The sequence below is a fragment of the Falco rusticolus genome, chromosome 3 (assembly GCF_015220075.1).
Source record: "Falco rusticolus isolate bFalRus1 chromosome 3, bFalRus1.pri, whole genome shotgun sequence".
NCBI classification, from domain to species: domain Eukaryota; kingdom Metazoa; phylum Chordata; class Aves; order Falconiformes; family Falconidae; genus Falco; species Falco rusticolus.
Window position 1 is genome coordinate 11,176,419 of NC_051189.1, and position 18,666 is coordinate 11,195,084.

At 43.4% G+C, this 18,666-nt stretch overlaps 1 protein-coding gene across 1 annotated transcript in view; it reads left to right on the forward strand.

Annotated features, from left to right (window-relative positions):
- ANKH (ANKH inorganic pyrophosphate transport regulator) overlaps positions 1–11,398 on the forward strand; it is a 113,634-nt gene extending 102,236 nt beyond the window's left edge. The window contains exon 12 of the mRNA XM_037379573.1: positions 1,543–11,398. Coding sequence (XP_037235470.1) covers positions 1,543–1,659 — 117 coding nt within the window. The 3' untranslated portion in view covers positions 1,660–11,398. The remainder of the gene's footprint in view (positions 1–1,542) is intronic.
- Positions 11,399–18,666: the final 7,268 nt, after the last annotated feature.

Below are 18,666 nucleotides of genomic sequence, written 5' to 3' on the forward strand. Positions count from 1 at the left end.
GTACATAGCGGTACCGACATTATGTGTCCTTCCAGTTACGTATTGAAGGCACTGTGTAGGGCACCAGCTCCAACTCCAAGCAGAAATGGCATGGTGTGTACGTCATTCCATAGTGCAGAAGGACTCTGTGGATGGGAGCATAAAATATAGTCTATGTGTTTACTTTTTTTTTTTTTAAATTAGACTTCTTACTAAGGATCAAGTGAAGATGCCCACCACTTCTATTTTTAGCAAAAAAAAGAAACCCAGAAGATGGAATATCTAAGAGCCTTATGTTGGAACAAACTCCAAGCAGTTTTGATACGCGTTAGTGCGGGCCATGGCAATAGAACAAAGAAAATAGAAGACCTTGATCCCTGTCATGATTAGTCTGTCATGTGTTTCTGGGGAACCAAAGAGGAAAACCTGTAGTACACTGAAATGGGTGTTCTTGGCCTGTGGTTTTACAACATGTAACTGTCTGGACTAACCTCCTTATCGCTTGTCTGTTCCAGTAGTAGCTCATTGGCTGTTTCTGGCCAGGGACATGGCACTTCAATTTTTTGCAGTGATGAGTGCGGGTAGTAGTAATAATAATTGTGCCAGCCTAATTTATTCCCTTACCAGAATTAGTACGTGGTTGACAGCATCATCTCAACAGCCAATATGAAGTGGCAGAGCAAACCAGTAGCTGTATACACCAACTTGTTTTCACCTACAGTGGTAATAAGTGGGTAGCATCTCAGAGCTCCAAATCAAGTGTTGTGTAGACACCTCTGAAATTTTGAAACTCTGATATGCCCAACTCAGCTGAATCAGTAATACCTGTGGGGGTTTTTTTGTCAGCTGTACAAGTGTTTTCTGTAAAACTAGTCAGCCTGCTGAGAAACAGATAATAAGGAACAGATGCTTCAACTTGTTTTGTAGTGGGGCTGAATGCTTCTTAGCTTTACTAATCCAGGACATCCTGGATGAATCATAGGACTCTTAAATGCCCTCCTGCTCCCGCTGGCCAAAAATACTCTAATATTACTTGGCCTTCGTGGGGTGTGGGATCACTGTGGATCAGCAGTACCAAGAAAAGCCAGAATGCTCCGATCTTGTAAAAATCCTGAAGTTTGACATTTGAGAAGTTAAGTAGCCACCTCTGTCTCCCCCCTCTAGAGCAGCTTATCTTCTCTCATATTTTGTTTGCATTTCTTTTTTTCTTTTTTTTTTTTTTTTTTAATAAAAAGTCTGTGAGGTAAAAGATTCCAGATGCTCTTTTCCCTCTGGTCATGCTGCAGCCTGTTTTGGATGTTGCTTAGCATAAGAAATGCCTCTATTATTGCATTTACGTTAGAAAGGAGAAAGCTCAGCCCCAGAAGGATTATGGAAACTTTTAAGTTAAGCCAAGTAATTAGTGACGAGCCACAAATATGACACAAATATTCTAGCTTTTAATAATATACTCTAAAAAAAAAAATAATTATTCCCACCTCACTTCTCCCAGTGCCCAAAGTTTGTCAGACTGTGTTCATGCACAACTTACTGATAGGTTTCTGAATGCTTGTTTCAATCTAGAAAAAGAAGCGGAATGAGAATGAAACAGCTACAGAAGGTGAAGACTCCGCAATGACCGACATGCCTCACACAGAGGAAATGACAGACATCGTAGAAATGAGAGAAGAGAATGAATAATAAATGGGATGCAATTGTTCTCTGCAGGGACGATTGGAGTGACACTTCAGCATCTTGTCGTCTCTCATACTTTTTTGTTTGTTCGTTTTTATTTTTGTAATAAAGAGGCCTTGATTTAAAAGGTTTCAGATAAATTCTCTAGCATACTGAGTATGCTCTCATTGATGAGGGACCTAAAAAGAGGTCTTTGCTTTTTTTTTTTTGTCCCCCCCCAATTGAATTTGTTTTCTCACTCCATGCAAACATAAAAGATACAATTGCATCACTGTAGAGTCTTCCTTACTTATGCATCCACCTTCTCTGGACAATCTGCATTTGTCAACCAAAGCCCTGCTCTCTGTGCATGTGTGTGTGTGTCTGCGTGCATGCACTTGCACACTCGCACATGCACACATGCCACTGGCTCAATGCTACTGCCATAATCCTACCCCCTCCCCTCTTTCCTTTTCCTTCCTTTTCTTTATGAGAAATGTAAAGGAAAAGAAGTTTGGAATACAGAGCTTTATTTTACTTGCTTGAAAATGACTTTGCTACATAAACTAATATACTATGGTGAACTATATCTTTTTGTTTGGCCTCATCACTAGAGCTTATACTGCACAGGGTACAAGACAGTGAGGAACGTGTAAGTCTCCGTATGCAAAGTGGAGAAAAACAGGTTCCTCTCTCATGTTAAAAGTGTGTGGATGTGTATATACACACACAGGTACATAAACAGAGACATACATATATATATATTTTTATATATATATATGCATACAATAAATAAAATACACACGGGACAAGAACTCTATATAGCTTTCATTCCATTGGAAAGATAGTAATCATTTGAAAAATGTAAACATTTAATTCAGAATTTTCTTGAATCATTAAGCACCACTTTACATATAATTTTATTTAGAAAAAAAATCCATGCACTTTCCTCTTGTGAAGAGGGTGATGGCAACTGATAAGACTTTGACTGTATTTGAATTTTAAAAAAAATAAATATCGACAAGCTTTACCAAAGTTCTTGTCCACTGATTTAACTTTAATTTTTAAAGGTTGATTTGCTCGATATACTTATTTCTGGTGCCTATATATTTAAAAAAAAATCAAATAACGTATGCAGGATACCATGGTATATCATGTTACTACACATAGTTCCATGAAATTTTTATATAAAGAGGTACATATACTCACACACACGTGTGTGTATGTATATATACTTATACACACACGCACACACACACACAGACAGATGTATGTTTTGCTATGATATATTTACCTATGCAGTAGATCAAAATCCGTATGGTGAAGCTCAAGTACCGATGGTCCTCCAAGTTGCTAATTAGGGACCCTGATCATATGTTAGCTCTCAAGGCAAGAGCTGTGGGGAAGTGGGGAACTGCTCACATCAGTCAGCAAGTGCTGTGCTTGGAGAAGGTGGCAGGCGCTGGCTGTGTGGTTGTGGCTGCAGTGGGCCTTAAAAAACAGAGCGTGAGGTCAGGCGGGTGACTTGTATCAGTGGAAAGGAAACCTGTGTAAGAGGTGACCGAACCAGAGAGGGTTTGGGTGCCACCGGTGATGGCTGCAGCAGCAGCTTCTGTTTCTGTGCTCTTGTGTGTTTGGCTGCAGGGCAGCGTTCGTTACCAGTTTGTAGTAGCTCGGGTTCTTTCAAATTTAGTCATGCCAGAGTCTGGAAACAGTTATCCTTCATGTTATATCCATAAATCAGTTAATTTAAACTTTATTTAGTAAAAGTATATTTTTCTAAGTTGTGGAAATGATTATTTAATAGTGGAAAAATTCCCATTTTAGATTTTTTTGCCAGATACTCCCAGCACTCAGAGAACTGATCAAAACTAAACATTACTTTAAATGTTTTATCAATACATGTGTGTGTAGACATACACGTGTGTATAAATACATATATTGTATATTATGTAAATTTATTTTAAGCTACAATACATTTCCTATTTTTCCAAGTTCAGCTAAAAATGTCTCTAAAAAACTAGAGAGTTGCTAGTAACTAGTTATGGCCGTCCTGAAAGGCATTGTATCAATGAACTTTACGTTTTATTGTAAACATTTACCAATCTGTTACATGTACAAATGCAATAAGAAAAAACATAGAAATTATTGTGTTGACAGGTTTGCAAAATCAGTTCACGGTTAAGGAGCAGTGGCACTAGGAGGGTAAGGCTAAGTCCAGTAACCACACACCTTCTCTGCTACCACAAGTTTTTTCTCTTTGGTTTTAACAGTAGCTGAAAAAAAATAATAAAAAAAAAAAAAACCTCAGACAAATTAGTTTTGTGCAGGATGTAGACTGTACAGATTCATGAATACGGGCTCTCAAACAGTCATATGTATATAACATGTATATAGACTGTTACAGGTCACAGTGGCCATTTGAGGTCATCTCTATTCATGTAGTTTTAGTTTCTCAGTACGTTTGTATCCAAATCTACAAGACACGGTTTTTCAGGAGCTGAAGAGACAAAGCAAGAAAATATTTTTGTGTAGTATTTCTTTTGGTACATGACTAAAATTCAAACAGCAGTATTTTTGAAGACTTTTGAGCATTGCTGATGTAGGTTTCAAGGTAATAATTCCATCAAAACGTAAAAATTTGAAAACAAATTAAATTATACACCGAAGCTTTTGCAGATGAACAAACAGAAAAGAACTGAATTATTGGTCACACAGTATTGTAAAAGATAAATTTTCAGTTGTGTGGGTAATAATAGTCCTTTATTTGCAAGATACCAAATGAGCACAGGAGTGGTGGGATTTGGGCAAGAATTCAAGCAGTGACATGAGGATGCATGCATCGCATCTCTTTCTGCTTCCTGCAGGTTGTGTGCTGTGCTGGATTAACAAGGCACACTGACATTTCTGCGATGTTCTGCAAGTCCGAAGCAGCCCGCGTGCTGGCTGGGGTACCGGCTGCGCGGCAGGCAGGGTGCTCAGCGGGAAGGCATCTGTCCAAGGAGTGCCCTGTCCCCTGCAGCCTCTGCTTCTGCTTCTGGGTGCTGTTGTCAGAAGCTTCAGCAACCACCTGAAACCTCACTGCTCCAACTCCCAGCCAGTGGCAAATTCAGCTGGGCTGGTGAAGCAGCCAGTCTGATGGGTTACATGCTGGGGATGGGCAGCTGTCCTCTGCTGAAGCCCCAGCCAGAGCATTAATGGTTCCAGTTTCTCTGTCAGGCAGATGCTGATGCAGACCCTCTCCTGCACCACTTCCTTCCCCAAATGACTCCTGAGTTCCAGTAAAATGGCTTAGCTGTCCCTCTTGTGTTATTGCTGATGACATGGCTATCTATCTCTGTGAAAAATATTTTACAGTAGAAACCTGTTAAGTTTCTGTATTGGAGAGCCAGAGGGCAGTCATCTCAGAGAATTCACATGGAGTCCTGGCCTTTCTAGACTTTCTTGAGAGTTACTGAACTACACAATTGAAGTCACAATAAAAAGAGGAACAAAGATGATCTGCATTCTACATCCTAGATTTCAGAACAGCTCACGCAGCAGAAAATAAGAGCAGAACATTGATCGGCTGTGGATGAATGTTCCTTGGCTTTTAATATGTGTGTAAAATTGTGTTCACTTGTCTTGAGTTTTCCTTTTGCAGAATCAACAGGAAACATTGGGTTATTTTCCCCCTCACTGCCCTAAGCAGGCCTCTTCAACTTACCAAGCAGTGAAATTGATGGAAAAAGCTCTACATTTCCCAGCCAGTGCTTGAGGCCATTTGGGCACACCGGCGGGTTCCCAGGCGTGGGGCAGCCCCGCTCCCCATCACCCTGGCACAGCCGTTCCAGGCAGGAGTGCTCAGTTGCCTGCTTGTTAGATAGACCCACCCTGAGTGAGAGGATTGGGTGAGTAAGTCTTTTGTTTTCCACTCATTTTGCTGCTAAATATTTCCTTTGAGAGGGAGAGATTTATATCTGGCTCTTGCTCAGTGTTTTGCCGAATCTGCAGCCAGAGAAGGACCAGCCCGAGACGGAGGGTGAGCTGATGAATGCGGCCGTTTCAAGGCAGGCCACGACACATGAACAGAAACCTTTTGAAGGCGAGAGCGCCTTCTTTTGTGGGATGGCGCCTCATGCTTAAAAAGAAGGGAGAAAGGATGCTTTCAGGCCCCGGTGCCCAGAGTCGCCAGGCATAGTTGTGCGTTGGGCTGCAAGGTGGCAATGGGAACAGGGCATCCTGCAGCTCCAGCGTTCCAGCTCTGCCCAGTGCAGTGGGTGGCGAGACAGTGGTGTCGGCTCTTGACTCTCACTGAGGTTTTGTGGTTGTGGCATGATCAGCATGGATTTGAGTGCAGCTGGGTGTTAAGTGGGCATAGTTGCTGTAGCCATTAGTGCATTGGAAAGCCATGCATGTGTATGGGTGTGTGCAACCACACCATGTGTATGGGTGTGTGTAACCACACCATGTGTATGGGTGTGCATATGAGAGTGTTGCACAGGCATTTTTATTACAGCCTTTATATCATTAATTGGAACAAGGATTCAAGTCTAAACATGATCTTAATGTGGGACTAATACTAAGATGTTTAAAAGAAATTGCAATTTAAACCTACATAAAAGAGTAAACAAAACGCCCTTTCAGCAGACCTTAAACCAGTAAGCTAAAGCATGATTTAGAACAGTAAGCTGGAATGGGCAAGAAAGAGGACATGTTGAAAAGCTTGTAGATATTGTATACCCAGCCTAAAGACAACAGCATGGCATGGAGATGAGTGAGTCAGAGGGCAGAAAACACCAGAGCTCTGGCTGCTGCCATTTCCTTTTCAGCTGCCTTGGAGAGGGACTGAAGGGTGAGGAGCAATGCATCTGCAAGGCACCACTCCTAAGTATTTTGGTTTCTGAGTGGAGGAGCTATCAACTTAACCATAAAATGTTAGGGTTCCCTCCCCTTGTTCATGTTTGCTTTTTTACTGGAATTCAAGTGCAGAATACCATACCTTTTGAAGGGAGCAAGCTCCCGACGAGGGGGGTACGGTGCAGAGCAGGCTGTGGGGCTCGTGGCAGAGCCCTGGTGGAAGGAGGAGCTCCAAATTTATTCTGTGCCCTGCAGCACGCTGTATTCAATTGCAGGCTGACAGCATCATGAAACGAGACACAATTGTTAGCTTAGCAGCAAACTCGGTCCAGCGGTCCAACGTGTGGTGCTGGCCTGCAGCAGTGCTGCAGGAGCAGCGGGAGGGTGTGGGGTGCAGGGGCAGCCCTGGCTCTCCGCTCGGCTTTGGACAGCTTGCATGGATTTGCTTTAGAGAGCCAAGTTCAATTGTCGGTGCATAGATGCACTCCTCAGCAAAAACACTGCCAGACTTCTCAGTAATTGGCACCTTCTGAACAAAAAGGCTAAAGACAAAATACGGGGGCAGAGAGATGGAGCTTTAAGCTCAGCTTGGAGCGCGTACTGGCACAGAAGGGCATTTTGGCTACAGCTTCTGCAAGTTAATTGTACGGTTAGAGAGTGAGCTTCAGTCTCAGCATTTCATGATCACGATATCCACTCTCAGTAAAACAGAAGAATTGTGATATAATTTTAGGTGCTCTTTTGTCTTTGTAACCCTGAGGGGAAAGTTTTCCTTAGTATTACCAAGACTTGTGACTGCTCAGATCAATTTATTAGTTTTACCTTGTCATTATTTTCTGTCATTCCTAGTTCAATTTCTTCAGACTTTTCCTTATTTTTTTCTGAAGGCTCCCGCTAGGTTTATTTTGTCTGTTGGCATTTTGAGAAGGAAAATGTAATAGTCACGCTGACTGAATGTCAAGTAATGACGTGATTAAAAAGTCAGTTGCAACAAAACTCTTCTTTGACAGGCTGCTTTTTACTTTTCATTTGCTAAGCTGAAGAGTCAAGAAGTAGAAGGAACTGGGGGGTGTCTTTGTTTAAAATCAAGAATGAAAAGAATTAATTCAAGTTCATTACTTAACCCCAGCCACTTTGAGACTTTCTAATGATCCATAAGACCACAACCCCAGCTTTTCTAGCAAAGTTAGCGCTACATCCCCAGAGCAGCCCAGAATACTTCCAGGGCCTGGGAAACATGACACTTCAGATATTTCACAACTGAATGTATAACTTAACGAGTTGGAGCGCCTGATTAACAGGTACAATCCATTAAGTTTTAACATTCAGCTGGACATGAGCAGCCTGATCCAGTGTCTAAGGTGGCCCAGCTTTGAGCAGCAGGGGCTGGATAAGATGACTGCCTGCAGTCCCCTTCTGGCCTATATTGTTCCCTGATTCAGTCAGGAACCTAGAGAGATTCCTTCGTCTTAAGAGACTTGAGACTGTTTGCCTTTTTTAAGCTTTCAGTTCAGGGTTGAGAGACAGTGCCTACTAGGGCTCTACAACACAGACATCTGAGCAAAAATCTGAGCTGCACAGATTCTTTTGCTGATGGCAAAACTTTCATGGTGCAGAGCCAGCTGTAAGTACCCTCCCACCCTTGTGCCCTCAGATCCCACAACAAGGGCAAAGCAAAAATAAGCTATTGTATCTGCAGATAAAATATTTGAGTACTGCACTGCACTTTTTCAATTAACTCCCTAAGCAAAAATGCCTGAAAACAGCAAGCAATTACATCTGCTACCTGCTTCTTCCCATCTCTCTTCTGTGCGTCATTCAGCATTTAAAAAAAAAAAAAAAGCTACCCTTTCTGATAACTCTCCTTTGTAATCAAGGTAATGCAAAGTAAATACTTACATTTACATAATAGAACCGCTTGGCCTATCTACAAATGACAGCACATAAATCCCCTCTTAGGAAAGGATGCATTTTAATACTGGAACAAAAGCTTCATCCATAATTCAGCAAAAACACAACAGAAAAGCAAAGAAAAAATTGCGGAACTGAAAAAAAAATATTTAATTGCATTAACTTTTAATGCGAATACTGCCTAGGTGGAAAGGACTGTATGTACACATGCAGTAACAACAGAGCCTGGAACTAACGTTGCTCAACTTTATAGTTTGCTCTCTAAAGCAGCAGTAACATAACTCTGCTTCTCTGCTTTTGTGTCCTTATTATGATAAACAAAAAATCCTTCCTCAGCTACAATGAAGCAATTGGAAAGCTTCAGGCAGTAAGTTCACTGGTTGTTTAGATCAACTGGATTTCATCCACAGAGTTTGCAAGCATCACAGAATTGCAAAAGCAAAACCTGCAAAAAAGTTGAAGGTACATAGGTGTTTTTGTAGATGACATACCCTTGCTTATTACCATCGACAAGCTTTTTAAAATAAATCACTCTTTAAGCAACATAGTTCAAAGTGCACTTCATTTACTTGAGGTTTAATAAAAATCTACCTGCAGTATCTTGTATATTTTTAAAAAGCAAACGCACAAGATGCGGAATTCAACCTGTGTTTTAAACTGGGCAGAAACAGCCACCACCATCATAATAGCAATCAAGCTTACCTCTTGTCAGGCTTAGAACATTGCTCTCACTGCTCCGTTATTTTGGATCAGCTTTTGGTGTTGCTGCTTCTGCCTTTGTTTCTTGAGGCCAGGAGCCTATGGAGGGTTTGTGGTAAGAGACACAGGCATGGCTGGAGGACCCCAGAGCTCATCTGCTGAGAGGGAGGATGGCTTCAGGCAGGAAGCACAGAGCTCCTTTAGAAAGATGCAGTTTGATGGCTTGTCCCTCCACCACTGGGCATGAGCTGGTGGCAGTGACCCTGCCCAGAGATGGCTGCTCAGAGGAGGAGAAAAAAGCAGACTTTGCCTGTTACTGGTGGACTTGAAGTTGAGATTTCAGTGTCAGAGGCCCCTACCCTGCTTGTGTTATTTGTTCTGCAACGCTGGCAGAGCATGTTACTACCACAGGCCACAGAAATCCAAACTGGAGACCAAGGACTTGACTCTGCGTGGCAGAATGACTGAAAAGTGTTTAATGGTGCTTGGGCAGCACAGCCTGACAGTGTTCCCAAGCTTTGAGAAAGCCTTGTTTCATCTATACTGGACAGAAAGCTTCTGGGAGTGCTCAGAGAGGAGCACATGCGAGCAAGTGAGTGTGGTGGAGTGAGTGTGTGTATGTGGGGAGAGACGGCCGCAGATGAATGAGTTGGAGTGTCTTTTGCAAGCACCCCACACTGCCTTACCCTGCAAGAACCATACCAGTGGGCAGAAAGAACTGTAACCCCTTCATTTATCATCTTTAGTAAAAGGTTCGCTGGCCTTTAAAGGTTATGGGGCAGTGTTACTAGCCACTAGTTAGTAGACAAAGCTGAATTTTCTAGTTCTGTGAGCATAAAAGATGGCAAACTTTGTCACACCTTTTGCAATGGAGGAATAAGCAAGCTTCACACATCCTGCTCTCTCCATCTTTGCATAGTGAGCAGGGCCAACCACAAGGTCACTCTAGAAAGAAACTACAAAGGTTGAGCAAAACCTAAACAGCAGAACAGAAGATGAGGACTATTCTGTCTTCACAGCAGGAAACCATCATGGAGGAGAAGCAAGGTGTGTAGAGGTAACCCCCAGAAAGTCTCTCAAAGGAGATGCAGTTTCTGAACAGAGGTTCAAGATAGCTTTGACCGTATTGTGTGAGGTCAGACTGCGCCATTTGTAGAGTAATACTACAAGGATAGCAGGTTCTCCAATCTGAGAGGTGCTATAAGGATAAAATTCACTAATGCTGGTGAAAGATGCTTGGATACTACAGGGAACAGCGCCACAGAAATGCCTAAAAATACTGAATTCATATTTGCATGTTCTAATTGTGCCTTTGGGTTCTCTAAAATTGACTTGTTTTTAGTTTCGTGGAAATACTTTTACAATTGGAAGTGGGAAATAGTGTCTGGAAGCAGCATCCTGAAAAAGGGCAGCCCAGAGTCTGAAGACTCTTGCTTGGGAAAGAGGGGAAAGGATGTTTGAGGGCCTTGTCTTTTCCTGACCTGGCTCTGACCATGGACTAGTCTGCAAGACAACATCTTGTTCTGTTCTCAGTAGGCTTACAACACTGAAAGAGGCAAGAGCAGTAGTTGGCCGCACTTTAGGGCATACTGCAGTTGCATTGGCATTAAGGTCAATTCACTAAACACCCTTCGGCAGAAAAAAAGCCCCATTTTTTCAGTTAATTTCTGTAATTTGAAGGTAAATCTGAGAACTAGGCAAATGCATATTTCACCTGAGAGGTATCAATTGTTTTTCATTACTTTCAGAATATCTTTCAGTATTGGATTCAGAATCTTTCTTTCAGGATAAGGCTGTCTTTATGCAAAGCTGTGTGCCTAATAGCCATCCTCAACTACTTAAACAAGTCAATTTTGCAAGGACTGTAGGTGTCAAGCCAGAGCACCGTTTGGGACTACAGTACAGGGATCCTAGATTTTAAATGAAATGTTACCTCATGCATCATTTTCTGTCATACTTGTAGAATTCCAGTTGATTTCTCTCAAAATGTTGCTTTCTGTAATTTGTACACATGCTGAAGCTACTGGTTTTATTTTTTTTTAATGACCATTTTGCTTTGCTTTAAACATGGGTTTTCTTTTAAATCAGCGAAGGTTAAAACTTTGTATATTTTTAAAGTGACTGCTAAGGTCAGAAGTATAAAAGTATGTGTTGCATTAAAACTGAGTGCTGTTTATGTATTTAACAGATGTATGTTTTTGCATTGTTAAAAAGAATGACCTATGCTTTCTTTGGGGTGGGAATCTGTGCTCCAATATTGTCCAATAGCTTTCATATTCTAATTACTTTAAGTAAAGTTCTAACAGTTTGCATATGATTCATGATTCTGATTGCTTCTGTTTTATTAATTCTGATCATCTGACGCGGTCTAAAGTGCTCTTCTCATCTGAACAGGCAAAATATACCTCCTGGTGAGAATCAATCCAACACACAAATTTTTTTGAATTATGAGCATGATGCTGCCAACTGCAAGGTCTTAACTTGAAGTTAATGAAATCCAAGGGTATCCATAAAATGATGCAAGGCAAGCTCTTTATTTCTGCAAAGCCTCCGAGTGTTGTTGATGGGGAACTACTGTGGTCAGAATACTTTTCCCCCACCAAATCTAAAAATTTTATCATTCCTGTTCGAGAGACACTTAGTACTTAAAGGCAGAGTGTTATTCTAATCAGGCCAGGGCAAACTCAAAAGTCATGAGAAGACGCTTCATCCACCCATCTGGCAAGCCACCAAAGCTGTTCTCGAAGCTGTGAAAACGTTCTTTAACCAAAAATGTTTTGTGTTTGATTCCAAACAATGTGTCCCTTGGATACTCCTGAATGACCAGATCTGAGCCACCCAGAGCCAGGGGGAAGGCTGACTATGAGACCACAGCCTTAAATGTCTCTCCTGATGTGACACTTGGGCAGCCACTGTTTTTAAAAAGCCCTTGCAGAGGTACAGTGGTAGGGCTTCGCGCATACCTGTGCCTGATGCCCCGGGACTCTGCTGCCTCAGCTCTCCTCACACTAGCCCACAGCAGAGAACCAGATGATGCTCTCGGAGAGAAGCCCAGCTCCTCCAGCCCACAAAATGACTGCCACACGTACGGTTTTCCGTTCACAATCTTGGGCAGCCTGGCCTGCCTTAGGGGTCCCCCGTGCCTGGCCAGCCCTTCAATTCCTGCCCGCCTCGTCTTGCCTCCTCTCCTTGGGGCTCCCCGACCACCCTCTCCCCCCCAGCAGTGCCGCAGCCCCCAGCCCCCACCGGCTGTGGCCCATCTCCCCTGCAGCGAGGTGGGGGGCCACAGCTCTGTTTGTCCCAGCCCTCGGTGCAGGGCTGCCCAGGGTGCCTTTGGAGACCCCTGAGCTCCCCCTTCCCGCTCTCCGGCTGTGGCTGGAGAAAGGATTGCCTCCTGTGTGGTGACAATCCTGCCCAAAAGGAGAAGTGCTGAGCGGGGCTGAGCGCCGCCATAGGCCTGCCGTAGCTCCCAGGCCAGGCCCGTTAGCAGCTGCCACCCACCGCCGCCTGCCCTGGCTGCTCGCAGAGCGTGGCCTGAACTTGTCCTGCTCTCCCTGTAGAGAGCCCTGGCCTGGCAAGAGGCCACAAGGGAAGAAAAAAAAAAAAAAAAAAAAAAAGAAAAAAAAAAAAGAAAAAAAAAGGCTCAGATCGGGCCCAGAACAAGACCGTGCCTTTGTGCCTGCCAGGCCTCCGCACCCGCTCGTGATGGCAGAGCCCAGCCAGCCTGCATCCCCGCAGCTGGGAGGGCCAGGGCCTGCTTGGAACAGGCGAAGGATTTACTGCCATGCTGCTTCATTTGGGACATTTGAGCGAGGCCAGAAAGTGCAAACGGAGTCACATAGTGACGAGGCTGACTTTCTCAAACTGAGCTTTGTCTTACGGGGACCACATAGGCTTTATTTCCCTCTCCCCAAGCAAGAAAGGGCCAGACTGCAAGCAGGGTAAAAAGACAGACATGCAGTACGATGGCAAACTAGCATTATTAATTCACCTTCTTTGCTTGGAGTCTTGAAAGTCTGCTCTCCCTCCCTCCCCCCTTCCCTCCCTGCCAACAGCAGACCCTCCTCTAACTCTTCCTCCATCAGTAATGAGGACAATTAGCACTTCCCTCGATGAGGTATGCTGAAATATAATCTAGTTTATTTCCCCAGGGGGCACGCATAGACTTCAGATAGTGCTCCACCGCAGACAGAAACCCTCCTGCTCAGACGCGGTCCTGCACCGCATTTGCTTTAGTGTCTAATAATGGTAATGGTGGGGAGGGAGGCAGGGGAAAACACAGCTCCACTGGAGATCTGTAGCATATGTGCTCTGCTGAGGGAAGATCTTCTCCGTGCCGAGGAACAGAAAAGGGCTCCTAACCACAGACAGGCGAAAAAAATCCCGAAACTAATGGAGGTACGGCACAGAGAGCAGAAGCACCACCGTCATCTTGCAGCTGGGCTTACCTATAACAGCACTTCTGAGCGAGGCATCAGATTACCATGGCCAGTGTTCTCCCCATCCCTGCAACATGGCAAGGAGACCTACAGGGAGAAACCCAAAGTCTAGGAGTGGCTGCTGAGGATGATACTACCCAGAAGAAAGCCAAGCAGTAATTAACTCTCTACACAGGCTGTTCTGTAGCTATGAAAAGCAAGCCTCCTTCTTCTAAATGACCTAAAAGGTGCAGCATTATCCCGTGCCTCATGAGCAGAGGAGCATTTTCCCGGCAACTGTAGTCAGTGTTCCTCAAACCTACAGCCAAAACAAACTGCTCTGCGCAGGTAGGTAATTCACACATCCTACCATGAGCAGGTAGGTAATCCACACATCCTCCAGTGCAGCATTTCTTTGAAGAACCAGGTGTTTCAGCAGCAAGCCCCACCAATGGCAACATAGCTCCCACAGTACAACAGGACTGCCTCAGAATCGCAGCTCTTATACCTTTTATACTAGTTCCTCAAAGGAAATTTCACACCGTTACTTCCTTTGAATTGTCCATGTTGCTGTTTTCCATCTTCTTGCTGAGAAGGCAGACACATCAGAATGGCGCAGCAACAGGATGGGGTGATGCGAGGATGTAGTAACACCTGGACCTTTAATCTGGATGTCTTACAGACGAGGTTATTGTGGAAGCCATCACAGATGAACTTTAAACAGCCCTAAGCATTGCTCCAACTTGACAATTATTTTTTTTAATAATATTTGAAGTCACCTATTACCTTTAAAAAGGCAGTCATTTATTTTGTTTAATTTTTTTGTTTGTAGCATGGTTTGATGAGACAAAACGCAGCACATCTGACAGAGCTCTTCAGAGCATTATGAACACCATGGAAACACTTGATAGTCTATAAGTAACATTAATGTTAGCTACTAAATCTAGTACATAAGCACTGTGTGCCAGCCCCCTGTGGCAATACCTGCAGGAGGTGCAGGAGGCCAGTGGCATCCAGCTGGGTGTTTTCTGGGGACAATCTTAGGGGGCTTGAATGGAAGATGAGAGTCTGAGGGTCACAGCAGGAGACAGCACAGCCTGTCACTGTGCAAGTATTATTTAACACAAAGGAAATAAACTGTTAACTCTCTGAAGTCTGAGTTTGTTCTTGTTTTCGTTGTGAAAATCCCCTTCCCTCTTTCTTTCCAACCCTATTAGCCAAGCAGCTCAACGATGAACCCAGAGAAGAAGTTTTATTATTGATCCTTCTGCCCCCCTCAACAATATAGATTCAAAAGACACATTCAGGTGAGAGAACAGGAACTGCTGTTAATTCCTGCTTGCCGGCTTGCTAAAAAGAACACAATCCTCCAAAATACAAGTGCACTCACAATGCAGTTCGTTACACCCTGGCACAGAAGTTGAACTTTGGCAGCAAGACATGGACCTGGCTAGAAGTGGCAAGAAGCAGGCTCTCACCCCAAGCTCTTACTTTCAGCTCTGCAGAACCACTCTTGGAGCAAACCACCCAAATCATCTGCCATAAAACAAAGGCCAATATGTTAGACAATACTTTAACAAAAAAAGAAGCAACAACAACAAAAAATCCACTCAAAGAATGAGGCTCTAGAAAAACTTTGAGTGAAACAGCTGCAGTACATCCTCCTCGCTCAATACGATTTCTTATTTCTCTTAACTTTTCATGCAAAAAAACCCAAAACTAAAACCAAAACAAACACGATGCAGAAAACATTCTGAAACATGAAAAGAGTAGCATTCCACCAAGCTGTTATAGTTACATCCATTAGTGTATGGGTGCAGTGTGTTGCACTGAATCAACTTCTTTCAGCTGGAAATAATTTTTGTAAGCAATTCAGAACAACAGTATAGGCAGTACTAGAAGATTATTATCATGTTTATTCTATTTTTCTAAGTGGTCTAAATCTTTATGAAACATCTAAATCTTATGAAACATCTGGGGTTTTGTCCTCTATAATAAGGACAGTGAAAACAGAATATGCCTTGTGCACCTGCAAGTGTGGTTGTAAACTGACAGGTTTCTACATTTTACAAGTTATTTGATTTGCTCTTGGACAGTCTGAGAATCCAACCTCACCATTTTCTCAATATACATTATTCTTGACACTGTATAGCCCTGTGTTTGTGCAAAGAGTAAGCTGCCCTAGAAACACTGCTCAGGAGTCACACAGCATGTCTCGGCTAGGCTTCTAATTCTTATGGAATTATTCTGGCTATGAAGACTCAAATGCATCAATACATCACCTAGAAGGTTTGGATGAATACATAAGCAAAAGCAGATACTTCAGAAACCAAAGAGAGGGGCTTGTTACAAATTTCAACCCCTACTAGCTGGTTCTTATTCAAGACATAAACAGGTGAGCTATCTGACATTCAAAATTATTAAAAAATTAAAGAAATAAAAAAAACATCAAGTCTTACCACTTTATTTCAGTGTTCTGCACATCTTCAAAATGGCTTTCACCTACCAGTGCACTACTGCTTTTAACTAGTATATCCTGTCACACAAGTGGTAAGCTGATGCCGCTAGGCCATGATCTTTTGAGATCTCCAGGTCAGAAGGAAAAAGCATTTTGGCGCAGTTCACTAAGCGCAATTGGTGTGCGTGTGCCCTAAGCACATGCTGCGCTCGCTGGCGTACCAAGGTGTGGCGAGGCACCCAGAGGTGCCCCCAGCAGAGGGGGGGGGGGGGGGAACGGGGACGACGGACGACCCTGCCAGCCCACAGCTGCCTGCCCCACCGGGTCCCCCCTGCAAAGCCACTTGAACAGCCAGAGCACATACTGGCGGGCGGCTCTGGGCTGGGAGTGAACGTTTCCAGCCAGTGTTCTGTGAAACAACGAGGCTGTTGGAGAAGGATACCAGTTTTGTAATTATTGTAGCCGTTTCCCTTTTTTTCCGTCTTATTTTTCAGATAAAAGATGGGTGGGCGCACAACAGATCTAACAAGAGCAATGTCTAAATCTGTCCCATTCTAGTGAGCCACAAACACTTGCAGAATTATGATTCTAGAAAGGTAAGGGGGGGTGGGGGAGGAAGTACCTACCACATTCAGCCTACATAATGACATAATTTCTATGAGGTTTTTTTCAATTTAAAAAAAAAAGTCACACTGAAAGCTTGACATCAAAGAGCACGTGCAGAAGCTACTCCTGCTACAGACCCTGCAGCAGCTGTCCGCTGCAGCAGCCCAAAGGAAAAATAAATCATGTCAAACACGTGATAGGCAGGCATCTAAAAATAAAAAAGCCACAAGCCCAAAACCCCTAATTCCAAAAAGGGGCAAATTGGGCAAACAATCCTCTGGAGAAGACAGCTAGTGATGACACTCATTGTGCCGCTCCCTCCTCAGCATGCGACACTATTCTCCCGACGGGACAGTTTTTAGTCAGCACCAACTAGTTCAATAGCTCAGTACATCTCAGGATGATTTTTTGCCATCCTGCCGACTTGAGTAGAAGTCACAAACAGAAGGGCAACGCATCAGCACCCACACAGAAATAAGTCTCTGGGGAAAAAGGACTAGAGAGCCGCCTTCCTTGAGACCTCTACCACGGAACGTCCCTGCTGCACTTTCAGCTCTGTGGAATTAATGCTCTCTCCCATTTCTCAGAGGCTGAGGTTCTCCTCCTCAAGAAATTTATAAATGGAAATATTCTTTGAGTCTGGCTTGAAACACATTATTTGATGTCATAGTACAACTATTAATCTAGCGGCAATCTTCCAGACGGTGCTGCCTGTCGACCTCCACCGTTACCAAAAACGGGAGCATTCATAAAGCACATTTGGCCATCTTCAAACATTCCCAGTCCTGTCCTGCCAGCTAGCATACTGGGAGAACACACACAATTACGTCCAAGAAGACAACAAGATGCAGGGACACTGTTAAATATTAGGGCCATGAGATCACTAATGGAGCCCTGCACTTGATACACGACGCAAGAGCTCCCTCTCCCCGCTTCCTCTCACACCTCAAATGGGACACGTGACCGCATCCGCCATTCCAGTGAGATGCAAGTTCCCTCCTTGCCCTTCACCCCCCTTCACCAGTTTTTGATGATAGGGTTGTCACTGTCACACGAAAATAAACTTGGCCAAGCTTTGGCTCAACTACCTGAATACAGTCCTGAACCACACACAGCCACTCTCCCCCGAGAGCCAGGCTGTGGGCTGAGCTCCCACATGGTACAACGCAATTTTGTTCCCCTCCTCCCAGCCCAGCAAGATCACCCGAACCTCTCTTTTCCTTCACACAAAGGACTCCTGCTCTACACCTCCACCAACAGAAAGGAAGCTGGAGAATAAGTACCCATTAACTTTATAACATCTTTCTTACCAAAGACCAAAAAAAGGCAAAATAAAAACTTCGTGTAGACCACAACTGTTTCTAGTGAAAAATACACACATAAATGCTTTTTAAAAAGCGATCAGATAACCCAAGACAAAGTGCTATGATAGAAAGCAGGATGTTTCTATTTAATACCTGAAAGCACGCTAAAATGGTTCTGAAGAACACAATGAACACAAACCTCCTTCTCCAAAAGCACACAGGGGGCATAAGTCAGACCTAACAAGGATGTCCAAGTAGGGATTTTTTAATTTTTTTTTTAAAAAGGGACTCAACACAGATGCAGTATCTTTTGCACAAAAAGCACGCTAATGCAACAGAGTGAACTTTCATCATCTCTACTAACCCCTAAGAGCTCACATATTATTTTTAAAAAACGTATTAAAAATCAGGACTGTACCTAACAGTATGCCAGGCGCTGAGTAAAGCCTCTGCTTCCTTTAGTACGCTGATCTTGAAGCACAGCAGCTATTTTAAATTTATTGACATGTAAGACTCATGGACATCGGGGGAGGGGCATAAATTATTTGCTCTCTATTCCTCTTCTTTTTCCATCCCTCACTTCCATATAATTTACTGACTCTCAGTTTATTCAGTAGCATATGGGGGAGTGGAGACCCAACAGAAAAGCAGTATTTATTCATTGTGTAAGTCTAGATTAAAAACCATCAGCTGTCAACTTCATATTTAAAATTTAAGTTAAATCAATATACTGCACACCACAGTGCAGACTCATTGCTTATGTCTAAAACAGAGAACACAAAACAACATCAGATTTTCT